General features: G+C 37.4%; 1 protein-coding gene across 1 annotated transcript in view; it reads right to left on the bottom strand.

The window, feature by feature from the left end:
- Positions 1-10,812, bottom strand: part of prkg2 (protein kinase cGMP-dependent 2) — a 75,876-nt gene extending 65,064 nt beyond the window's left edge. The window contains exons 1-2 of the mRNA XM_030144465.1: positions 10,668-10,812; positions 5,683-6,229 (exon numbers count right to left, since the gene is read on the bottom strand). Of these exons, the coding sequence (XP_030000325.1) occupies positions 5,683-6,221 (539 nt within the window). The 5' untranslated portion in view covers positions 6,222-6,229; positions 10,668-10,812. The remainder of the gene's footprint in view (positions 1-5,682; positions 6,230-10,667) is intronic.
- Positions 10,813-13,205: the final 2,393 nt, after the last annotated feature.

The raw sequence follows: 13,205 nt of genomic DNA, 5'->3' as shown, positions 1-13,205 counted from the left end.
CTAACAGTGTGAGGACTGGGTCCAGGATTCAGGACCAGATTAGACCGGTCTACTTAGACTGCCTGGAAGACACGTTCTGTTTTCTATCATTCTAGTTTTGATTTGTTTTTTCTATTCTACTCCACTCTATTCTGTTCTATTCTATTCTATTCTATTCTGTTCTGTTCTATTTTATTCTATTCTGTTCTATTCTATTCTGTTGTATTCTATTCTGTTCTGTTCTATTTTATTCTATTCTGTTCTATTCTATTCTACTCTATTCTATTCTACAGTGTATTCTGTTCTATGTGATTCTGTAATGAGTCTAAATTCCACTTCCCATATATATATATATATATATATATATATATATATATATATATATATATAATGTGACTCCCTCCTGTGGGTTCTAAGACCTGCTCTGTTCTTCAGACCTGCATGTGTTTCAGACATGAGCGTCTGTTGGTTCTGCTGTCGTTCTTCTTTAACTGACACTAAAGGCTTTCCTGCTCACACTCTAATGACACTCACTGTTCCCTTTAAATCCTCTGTTTGTCGTTTGCGTTGCCAGTTTTAACGTGCGAACACTGGATGGATGATGAAGCACAGACCTGAGCTCAGACGTTAAAGGTCCACCGTCAAACACAACGCTCTGTTCACCACACTGGGAGAAACACAAGGAGTTGTGTTCACACCGGTTTAAGACGGAAGAGAACAAAAGAGGACCAGCGCCAGAGAGGAGGGATGGATGGAGGGATGGATGGAGGGATGGAGGTGTGGGCAGCATGTGTGGACTTTCACACATACATTAACCCTTTAACCTCTGACATGTCTGCGGTGAACGCTCTGAATGGAGGATTTATTTCAAATATTCAGCAAAACTCAATCATTTGTTCAATAGGAAAAATTTCCAAACGCGCTGATAGAAAATACCTCTGCAATAAACTGCATCAACAAACCCAATGTCGTAGAAGATGACAGTGTTTCCATGGTAACTACGGAGCCTCTGAACGTCCAAATTGGTCATATCTGAAGAACTGTATTTTACACCAGTTATTTCCATGTGTTGATAGGATTAGTAGATCAACAGGTATTAAACAGTTTACATTAGTCGATGGTTTTGGTTTTTGAGGGTTAACAGAATAAATACAGGGTTCTGGATGGTATGAAACAATGAACTCTGCTATTTTTTTGAGTATTTATTTAAGATAATTATGCTGTTAAAATAAAATAAAATAAAATAAAATCTATGCATTTTTTACGCTAATCTAACTTTTTCTGATTTTAGGTTGTAAAATTATCATTGCTGCATATTTTAATATAAGATAATTATGCTATTCCAGTAAAAGAAAAGAAAAGAAAAGAAAAGAAAAGAAAAGAAAAGAAAAGAAAAGAAAAGAAAAGAAAAGAAAAGAAAAGAAAAGAAAAATCTATCTGTGCATTTTCCATAATAATTAAACTTTTTCTGATTAGGTTGTAAAAAAATAAGATAAGTATGCTACTCAAGTAAAATAAATTAAAATAAAATAAAATCTATCTATGCATTTCCCATAATAATTAAACTTTTTCTGATTTTAGGTTGTAAAATGATCATTACTGCATATTTTAAAACAAGATAATTATAATATTAGAATTAAAAAAAATATTTTTGCTTAAATTAAATAAATCAATAAAGTACATTTATTTATTTATTTATTTATTTATTATGCTAATATTATGGATGTGCATCTTGGAGATACATGGTTCTCACAGGACAGTGATGCAACAAACATATGATGATTTTACAGAATATGATGCACATATCAGAACAGATAAAGACGTCAAATATGAAAGTGAGCGCAGTGGTAAAATTCATCAAAAAAAAAACAATAATAGTAAAGGATGCTGTAATGCTGGGAGTGACCACTAGGGGTCAGAAAGGTCCTCTATGTGAGACTCAACCTTCATTTATGACATAATCTGTAAAATATGCAGTTTTTCAGAGGCAGAGCTTTTATTACTTCAGATTTCCTTCTAATTCCTCTTCACCTCAGCTTCTGCTCGTCTTCTTCTGCAGGACGTGACGCCTCCAAACCCCCGGGGGGCGGAGTTTTAAGATCGACTTACTCTGTTAATCTGATATTTTCCTGTCAGGGCGGGACATACTGTAACTCACACCTGAGATCAGGCCGTAAATCAATGATCGGACGGTAACGTCGTTTAACAGGATGCAGAAAGAAGCAGCTTTAGCACAAGTGAGTTCCTACAGTTCCACCTGGTCCAGCTCACCTTAGGTCAGGGTCCACTTTAAGACCAGGTTAACCTCAAATGGGCCAGAACAGACAGATAGATAGATAGATAGATAGATAGATAGATAGATAGATAGATAGATAGATAGATAGATAGATAGATAGAGATGATAATAATGATGATGAGGAGCAGGAGGAGGAGGAGGAGGATGATAACGATGATGATGATGATGTTGATGATGATAATGATAATGATGACGATGATGATGATAATAATGATGATTATAACAATGATGATGATGATAATGATGATGATAATGATAATAATGATGACGATGATGACAATGATGATAATAATAATATAGATGATAATGATGATGATAATAACTCCAAGTTTTTCTTTTTTGTAGTGCAAAAAAACCCCATTACATTAAAAAATATTTACATTTACAAAAAAATCTTTCCAAAAAAAGATGTAAATAACCAAAAAAGACTATATCAGTGCAATTTTACAATATTATGCTTCAACTTATCATTTATACGTGTGCATTACACACAATGTTACACAAACATTTCATAACAGGCAAAATATTGTTAAAATTTTGGAATTTGGAACTAAAATAAAAACAATTTCATCAGTATTATGTCTCTTATTTATTTATTTATTTATTTATTTAATTGTGTTTACTTTATTAATTAATTAGCTTATTATTAACACAATTTACAGGTCACAGTGGATTTACAAATACACAAAACATTTACTAATAGGCAGAATATTCTTAAAATTGCATTTAATTTTCTTTAGACATTTAAGGTTGTTCATATTTGTTTTTGTTAATGTTACGACCCTGAGGTCGTATATATGTGTATGTGTATTTTGTTCTGTTATCCCACACTGGCCTGCAGAGGGCCAGTGGTGTATTTTTCTATACACATATGTGTTTCAGTCCAGGTGGCTGTACTGGATTGGTGGAACGCGCGTCCTGTGGGTGGGCCAGCCTGGAGCGCACAGACCGCTAATTGGTGGAGGAAGGCGGAGTCTGCCTTTAAAACCACCTGTGGACAACCCAGCCCCGCTCCTCATCCTCGTCCTGCTCCCAACTAACGCCGCCAGTTCGCATTATTAGAGAGAGAGAGTTTCGACATTTTGAATTCAGTATTTATGCACATTGTAAATAGTTTATGGACACCGCAGCACTTGTTTAGGGTGAGAAGTCTATTTTATTTTCATCATGTTTTCTCCTGTTTTTGAGTTAGGAGGCCAGGTTAGTCCTGTGTATTTTTGTTCTTTTATTTTTATTTGGGAGGTACAGAGTGACTGAGTTGGTTTTGTTTGTTATTTTTGTCACTGCTCACCCTACATTGAATAAACTGCTGCTCGGTTTTAATTTAACATTATTTGTCATGGTCTTCCTTGGGAGTGGGAATCATTTTATGTTATGCCTTTTTTCACCCCTAGACTAGGGCGTAACATAAATGTAAATATTTTCATAATTTAATGTTATTTTCTTCACATTAAACCAAGAAGAAGAACATTTGGAGTCATTATTTAAAGGTTATTGTGCTGTTATTTTACTTCAGATCACAGTTATATGAACTAAAATGTTAACGTTAATATGGTTTGGGTCCGTGGGCCGTATGTTTGACACCCCTGATGTAAGACATAAAAGAAAAAAAAAACTATATTTGTAATTAGAAGTGTTGGATTACAGAAGAAATCTGCTCCTGTTTTAATTTTAGAGACTTCAGACTAAATCAGAGTCACTTTCACAGCGACATCCTGTAAAGATTTAATTAGAACAAAGTGTTTTAACGTGGTGTCAGAAGCACAAAGTGACAGGAGGCAGGACCACACTGGGATCTGGTTTCCTCTGGTCTTCATCGTCACTCTACATTCTTTGCTTCTTGTCCACTTTTTCACTTCCCACTCACTTCTTTTTCTGTTTGCATTTCTAAATGTGTGTGCAGAGCAGAACCAGGACACGTGGAAGTCCATAAACGACAGCGTCCACAGACTTTTTTTTTTTTTCATGGCGTCATCTCATTTATTCCTTTATCTCCAGATGACAAACCTTGTTCTCCAGCGATAACGAGTTCATTCGTCTTGTTATCGTGAAAAGATGACCTTCATCATCTCCAAATGAGGAAATAATAGACTGTTATCTGGAAAAACAAATCGTTAGCCTCATAGTGTAATTGGCTAACTCATACACAAATGGACAAAAGTATGTGGACACGTTGAATTCAGGTGTTTCTTTTCTAACAGGGTCTGGGATCCAAAACAAGAATGACTAATGAAATAATATACTTTTATATTATGGGATAAATATCAGTGCATTGGTTTGTTTGGTTTACATTGTGGGAAATATTGATGTTTATGTGTCAAATCAGCATGAACAGGACGTCTTACAGCTGTAAACATGATGTCCTTATTAAGTTAAAGGTGCAGGAGACTTTCGTGACAGTTTTCCTCAGATCTGTCCATCCTCAGTCCTATCCTCAGTTTCATGAATCTGTCAGTCTGTCTGTCAGTACTCAGCTGAATCTCTCTCATCACAGTGAACAGTTTCTTAGTTCCATCCACCAGAAACAAACCATGTGTTTACAGACAGAGTCAGGAGGGAACTTGGGCATCTTTGGAATTTTGTTGCGAAGTGCATTGTGGGAAACGGAGGCTTGCGCAGCCACCTGACAGCAGCAGCTGCTACAGACACGACGCAGAAACGGCAGGAGCTTTCTTCCTTCTGTGCATATTCCTCCAGCTGTTACCGCGTTTCAGCCGTTTCCACCTGTTTGTTTCATCCATCTAATACCATATGGTCGCGCTGCAGCTGTCAGGCAGCTGCTCGAACCTCCCTTTCCCACGATGCACGTCACGACAAAATTCCTCAGATGCTCGACTGACCTCCTGGCTCTGTTTGTAAACACATGGTTTGTTTCTGGTGGATGGAACTAAGAAACTGTTCACTGTAATGAGAGAGATTCAGCTGAGTACTGACAGACAGACTGACAGATTCATGACACTGAGGTTTGACTGAGGATGGACAGATCTGAGGAAAAACTGGTCACGAACGTCTCCTGCACCTTTAACAAATTTCAGGTTCTTCACATTTTTTGCAAAAGGTTAGTCTGTAAATGTAAACATTTTTGTGTAATTTTTTTTTTTTTTGCACAACAAAGAGAAAAATGTGTAGTTTTCATTATTTATGGGTTATTCTGATTGTATTTTACTGGTTCTGACCCACTTTAGATTGAACTGACCTAAAATGATTCTAACATCCTTGATTGTTCATCTCTTCAGTGTAATTTCTGTATTTCACAAATTCATCCCAGGGGCCAGACTGGACCCTTTGGCGGGCCGGTTTTGGCCCCCAGGCCATATGTTTGACACCTGTGGGTTAAAGGGTCAAATGTTGGGGTCAGTTTCCAGACTCAGATCCTTCAGGTTCAGTCAGGTTCAGACTGGACTCACCTTGCGTCCTTCGGTACCCGGGCCTTCTCGAAGGAGAACTTGGGCAGGCTGCTGGAGTCGTAGGTTCTGGACGTGGGCTCAGCCGAGACCCCCGCCTTGGCCCCTTTCCTGCGGTTGATGGTCTCCTTGATGCGGACGCTCAGGTTGGGGCTGCTCCTGCTGCCGCCGCCTTTGACCGACGGCGGCCGTGACGGTAGCCCCGCCCCTGGCCCCGCCCCCAGCCCGGTCTGGTTCTTCATGACGTCCTGGAGCTTGTTGAGCTGGACGCACTTGTTGTGCAGCTCCTCGCTGAGCTCGGCCAGCGCTCGCGTCTGTTTGAGCAGCTGCTCCTGCAGACCTTTAATCTGCGCCTCCTTGGACACCAGCTCCTCGTCCTTCCTCTTCCCTTCTCGCTCCAGCTCCTCCACCCGGGCTCTCAGCGAGTCCAGGGACGAGTTCTTCGACCTGCAGCCGTGGTCTTTGTGGGCCCGGCCGTTGGAGGCCGAGGCAGAACCGTCGGCGTGTTTGTAACGCTTGGATTTCATCGAACCGTTCCCCATTTTAACACCTGAGAACAAACAGAACAGAGCAGAGGGTCTCAGTCTTTTACTGTTAGACCCCCGTTTGGAGGACCAGAATGATCCAAGCCCCCTCGACTCCAGCAGTATTATACAAGTGGTGCAACTATAACTTTTAGTGAAAAAAACATCAACATTGAAACAATACTTTTTTGCTTTTCCTTGAATAATTTTTTGTTCAGATTAAAAACTAGAAAAGCCCTCAGAGAGCGCAGACCTCCACCAGGGCAGATCAGTCCACCACCCCAGATCACCACCAAAATTTAATCATTTGTTCCTTGTGCCAGTATCAACATTTCCTGAAAATTTCATCAAAATCCTTTGTAATTTTTTGAGTTATCTTGCCAACAGACAAATCCCAGTGAAAACATAACATCTGCCATTCCTCGGCAGAGGTAATAACTTCGATTTTTACTTGAATAATACAAATAAACTCAACCAGACTGCCCCCTGAGACAATATTTTTCCAAATAAAAATAGGAAATGTGCAATTATCTTACAACTATGACAATGAAGTAACTTTTTTTTTTTAAGAACAAAAATATTTTGGTAACAAAGATGAACATTTGACCAGTATCAGTGGGTCACTGAGCCCGTTTCCATTACACATCTCAGAACATTAAAGTCCAAACTGATCAAAAACACAAACAGGTCCCATGTTTTTCTTTTCCAGCCCAGTCCTTGTCCATTGTCCAAACCTAAACTCTTTGTCCAGTCTAGTGACAGATCACCATGGCAGTAGACGTCCCTAAAATGAGTCCAGGGTGCTCCAACGCTAAAACATTAGCTCAACCTGATGCATGTTCTAATTCAGGGGTCACCAGTCCTGGTCATTGAAGGCCGGTATCCTGCATGTTTCAGATGTTTCCCTCTTCCAACACACCTGACGGCCATTCTCAGTCTTCTGCAGAACTTGATGATAAGTTTATCCTTTGAATCAGGTGTTGGGAGAGGGAAACACCTGGAACATGCAGGATACCGGCCTTCGATGACCAGGACTGGTGACCCCTGTTCTAACTTGAAGGAACAAAAAACATCCAAGAGTGATACCATGCCCCCCCGGCAAGCCTTCACACCTCCCCTAGGGGGCCCACCCCACAGTTGGAGAAAAAAGTGATGTTCTAATGTTCTAAAGCTGCGGCAGACTTTTGTGACCAGTTTTTCATCAAATCTGTCAAACCTCAGTCATTTCCTCAGTCAGTGGCGGCACCAGGATTTTAAAAGTGGGGGGGCAACTGGAGGGCAAAGAAAATGTTGGGGGGGTGGACAAAAAAAAATTTGCGCATATATCACATATCGCCAATATCACAAAAGATACAAGTATAATTTATCATCCCATTTTCAAACAGAAAAATGGATGCGATTCAATTATTCATATAAAAGAGAATAAAAAAAACCTTTGATATCATGGAAGTACCAGTGGCATTTAAATGAGTTCAAAACTGTAGCTTTATATTCAACAAGCTCTGTCAGGCCTTCCACTATTTTCGCTTTTCCATGTGTTTGCCAGACTGTCTGCCTGGTTCTGTTATAAGTGGATCAAAATGTGTTACGTACGCTTTCATTGACAGATTTTTCATATTTCTTCGTTGCCCAAATTTTCCCAAAGATTTGCCCAAATCTGGGTGGGGGTCAACTGGGGGGGCAAAGGTTGTGACTGGGGGGCATGCCCCCCCTTGGTGCCGCCACTGTCCTCAGTTTCATGAATCTGTCAGTCTGTCTGTCAGTACTCAGCTGAATCTCTCTCATTACGGTGAACAGTTTCTTAGTTCCATCCACCAGAAACAAACCATGTGTTTACAAACAGAGTCGGGAGGGAACTCGGGCATCTGAGGAATTTTGTCGTGACGTGCATTGTGGGAAACGAAGGCTTGCATAGCTGCCTGACAGCAGCAGCTGCTACAGACACGACACAGAAACGGCAGGAGCTCCCTTCCCTCTATGCATATTCCTCCAGCTGTTTCCGCTGTTTCCGCCGTTTCCGCGTCGTGTTTGTTTCATCCATCTAATATCATATGGCTGCGCTGCTGCTGCTGTCAGGCAGCTGCTCAAACCTCCCTTTCCCACAATGCACGTCGCGACAAAATTCCTCAGATGCCCGAGTTCCCTCCCAGCTCTGTTTGTAAACACATGGTTTGTTTCTGGTGGATGGAACTAAGAAACTGTTCACTGTGATGAGAGAGATTCAGCTGAGTACTGACAGACAGACTTACAGATTCATGACACTGAGGACAGGACTGAGGATGGACAGATCTGAGGAAAAACTGCTCATGAAAGTCTCCCGCAGCGTTAAAGTACATGTTCTTTTCACCTTACATGAGTTTTTCTTGTATTTTTGCATATATACTTCTTGGATTTTTTATTTTTTTGTCACTTACAGGTAAGCAACCAAATATGGTAACTTCATTGACCTTGATTTTCTACATGACATAAAACATTTTGAAAAATTTCACCAAAGTAATAAAGTCTAGGTCTGTCCTCCAATAACACACATCTTGTATTTCAGAGTATTTGTATGAGTTTCCTCTAAAGCACAGGTGTCAAACATGAGGCCCAGGGGCCAAAACCGGCCCACCAAAGGGTCCAATCCGGCCCTGCGAGATGAATTTGTAAAATTCAAAAATTATACTTAAAATATTAACAATCAATGGTGTTAAAATCATTTTAATCCAGGTTCCATGTACAGACACATACAGTCCAATTAGATTTCAAGTGGGTCAGAATCAGTAAAATATTATCATAATAGCCTATAAATAATGAAAACTGCAAATATTCCTCTGTGTTTTAGTGTAAAAAGAGTAAAATTACACAAAAATGGTTACATTTACAGACTGGCCTTTTACAAAAAATGTGAAAAACCTGAACAAATATGAACAACCTGAAATGTCTTAAGAGATTTCTGAGTAATTGTGCCAATATTCTGTCTGTTAATAAATGTTTGGTGTATTTGTAGATCCACTGTCATCTGTATGTTGTAATGAACATGTAAAAATGAGAAGATGAGGCCACATAATAGCATAAATTGTAAAAATTGCACTTTTTTTTTCTCAATAAATTTCATTTTGATTGTGGTTGTTCATGTTTTTCCACATTTTTTTAAAGGATAGTTTGTAGATGTAAAAATTTTGATCATATAATCGTACTTTTTTCACACTAAAACATAGAAATTAGACATACAAATTTTGGAACTGATATTATTTATGTATTATTATGTTACTATTTTAATGATCCGGCCCACTTCAGATCATATTAGGCTGTATGTGGACCCCTGGACTAAAATGAGTTGGACAGCCCTGCTCTAAAGGGTTAAATCCAGTCTCCCATCTGTCTCCATCTGTGCTGATATGATGCACATTTTCCACATTTAATTCACAAAAACCTGACATTAAAGATCTGTCGGAGGGAGGAAGCCGGAGTGAGGTTTCAGACAAAAAACGCTGACGCTGTGAGGAGAGAAAACCGGAGAAAGACGAAAAGGGGAGACAGCGAGAGCAAATCAGTACGTAATGGTCAGTGAATGTGTCTTGTCCATTTATTATTCAGGAGGCAGGAAGTATTCTATTACATCCACAGTCACTCCCTGTGTGCTCTGATGGGATCACAGGAAGGAAACGCAGCGCATGGAAACACTAGAGTTCATCACAATAACTTTTACAACCTTCATGGGCTGTAGTGGACTGGCCTTCTGCAGTACCAGTGCACATGTGCAGAAATGTCTGAGAACAGTGCTGTGGGTTTTGTTTTTTGTTTTTTTGCAGTGTGGGCCGCTCACCCACTCACACACACAGCGGACTTCATTCATCACATTCCTGTTGTGATGCAGCTCTGACCTCAACACACACTTCCAGCTGAAAATCATACCGTCTGACTCCATTTTCACCGCTTGTTTTCACCATTTAGAAGATTCATTTCATTTTTTTGTGTTTTTTGTTTTGACGCTTCAAGTTTAAAAATCCCCTCAGTTTTGATTAGTCCACAAACGCATCAAAGTTTTGTTTTGTTTTTGTTTTTTTCCAGAATTTTTCAGACATTAAACACATTAATTCGCAAGTCTGAGCAAGTTTTCTTAATAATAAATAAATAAATAAATAAGATTATCGTGCGCTTCATCTTCCGATGCCTCGTCATTCTTCTTCTTCTTCCTCTTCTTCTTCAATTTCTCATTTTTAAGTCTTTTTGTTTTGATGCTACAACTCTAAAAATTCCCACAGTTTTGATTTTTCACAAACGCATCAGATTTTTCCCCCAGAAATTTTCAGACATTAAACACACAATAAATCGTGAGTCCGAGTAAGTTTCCTTAATAATAAATAAATAAATAAATAAATAAATAAAAATTCTCGTGCGCCTCAACTTCCGATGCCTCGTCATTCTTCTTCTCCTTCACAGATGAATCCGCGCGCGTGTTCCGCTTGCTTCTCCACTCACCTGTTCAGGTTTCAAAGCCTCCTCGCGACCTCACGAGCACAGTTTAGGAGCAGAAGAAGAAGAAGAGGCGTCGCGTGGGCACATGGGAGCATCAGAAACACCACCAGTCCACGGACACCAGCCCCGGCAGCAGCAGCAGCATCCTCATCCTCATCCTCATCCTCATCTCCATCCTCATCCTCCCTGTGACTCCCTCTCGCGCTGTTTCCTCGGCGCCGACGCGCGCTCCCGAGTGCGCGGGGACCGAACGTCGATGATTGACGGGTCACGTGAACGACGTCGACTCCGAGTTTTTTATTTTTAGTGAATAAAACTGATACATCTGCCTCTGTTGTTATATTTAAATGTCTTTAAAAGTGTTTTTTATGGTTTTATTATAGTTTTTAGTTTATGTTTGTGTTTTTGCTCAGATTCATCTACATTTGTGGTCCCTACAGAAGCATCATACTAATTAAAACTATTTTATTTTATTTTATAATTTATTCCTGTTCCTGCAGAGGCATCATGCATAACACCATTTTATTTTATTTTATTTTATGATTTATTCCTGTTCCTGCAGAGGCATCATGCATAACACCATTTTATTTTATTTTATTTTATTTTATTTTATTTTATTTTATTTTATTTTATTTTATGATTTATTCCTGTTCCTGCAGAGGCATCATGCATAACACCATTTTATTTTATTTTATTTTATTTTATTTTATTTTATGATTTATTCCTGTTCCTGCAGAGGCATCATGCATAACACCATTTTATTTTATTTTATTTTATTTTATTTTATGATTTATTCCTGTTCCTGCAGAGGCATCATGCATAACACCATTTTATTTTATTTTATTTTATTTTATTTTATTTTATTTTATTTTATTTTATTTTATGATTTATTCCTGTTCCTGCAGAGGCATCATGCATAACACCATTTTATTTTATTTTATTTTATTTTATGATTTATTCCTGTTCCTACAGAGGCATCATGCATAACACCATTTTATTTTATTTTATTTTATAATTTATTCCTGTTCCTGCAGAGGCATCATGCATAACACCATTTTATTTTATTTTATTTTATGATTTATTCCTGTTCCTGCAGAGGCATCATGCATAACACCATTTTATTTTATTTTATTTTATGATTTATTCCTGTTCCTGCAGAGGCATCATGCATAACACCATTTTATTTTATTTTATTTTATTTTATTTTATTTTATTTTATTTTATGATTTATTCCTGTTCCTGCAGAGGCATCATGCATAACACCATTTTATTTTATTTTATTTTATTTTATAATTTATTCCTGTTCCTGCAGAGGCATCATGCATAACACCATTTTATTTTATTTTATTTTATTTTATTTTATTTTATTTTATTTTATTTTATTTTACTTTATTTTATTTTATTTTATTTTATTTTATTTTATTTTATAATTTATTCCTGTTCCTGCAGAGGCATCATACATAACACCATTTTATTTTATTTTATTTTATTTTATTTTATTAGCATAATAGATAGATAGATTCCAAAAGACTACAAAAGTGCATTTATTATGAGATGTAAGCCAAATAAATAAGTGTACTAATGTGATTCAAAGTAAATTTTCATTAACTCCTGAAATAAGTTGCTTCTGAAACACTTGAGGAAGTTGAAAGTGTGGTTCACTTATTATTATTTTAATTTATTTGCATATTTACCTTTTTTTATAATGTGTACTTCTAATCATTTTGCAACCCAGTATGGAAAACACCAAATACACAGATTTAACAAAAAAACAAACAAAAGAAATACAACAATGTTACTTGTACAACAAGAGCTGCTTCAACAAAATATCTCATATTTTTTCCTCAATTATATCACAAATCTTCTTCCTGGAAAGGTATCATAGACATTCAAACTATTTTATTTTATTTTATTTTATTTTTTATTTTATTTTATTTTATTTTATTCTGTTTCATAATTGTGTCCTTTTCTTGCAGAGGCATCATGGACATTCAAACCATTTTATTTCTTAATTTTATTTTATTCTATTTTATTTTACTACGTAATACAATAATAATGAATATATCTGTAAATAAATGTGATATTTACGTTTGTCGTCATGTTTATGGAATGACTGCTCGTGTCATCTCGTGATAATAAATAAACAAATCATTGCATTTTTGATGAATGGAAAACTGACATTACACTAATGTTGTAGAAGATGACAGTGTTTCCATGGTAACTACGGAACCTCTGAACGTCTGAGCCTCTGAATGGATCATATCTGATGACCATGAAAAGATGAAGAACTGTATTTGACACCAATTATTTCCATGTATTGATAGGATTAGTGGATCAACAGGTATTAAAAAGTTTAGATCAGTAGATTTTTTTGTTTGTTTTTTGTTTGGTTGGGTTTTATTTTTAGGGTTAACAGAATAAATACAGGGTTATGGATGTTATGAAAAGATGAATTCTCCTCATTTTTCAAGTATTATTCCTCATTTTCTCCGGAGGATTTGTTCACTTTTATGCCATATTTGAATGTTTATTGGTTAATTT

The sequence above is a fragment of the Sphaeramia orbicularis genome, chromosome 9 (genome assembly GCF_902148855.1).
Source record: "Sphaeramia orbicularis chromosome 9, fSphaOr1.1, whole genome shotgun sequence".
In the NCBI taxonomy this organism is placed as follows: domain Eukaryota; kingdom Metazoa; phylum Chordata; class Actinopteri; order Kurtiformes; family Apogonidae; genus Sphaeramia; species Sphaeramia orbicularis.
This window is presented reverse-complemented; position numbering and strand designations above follow the sequence as displayed.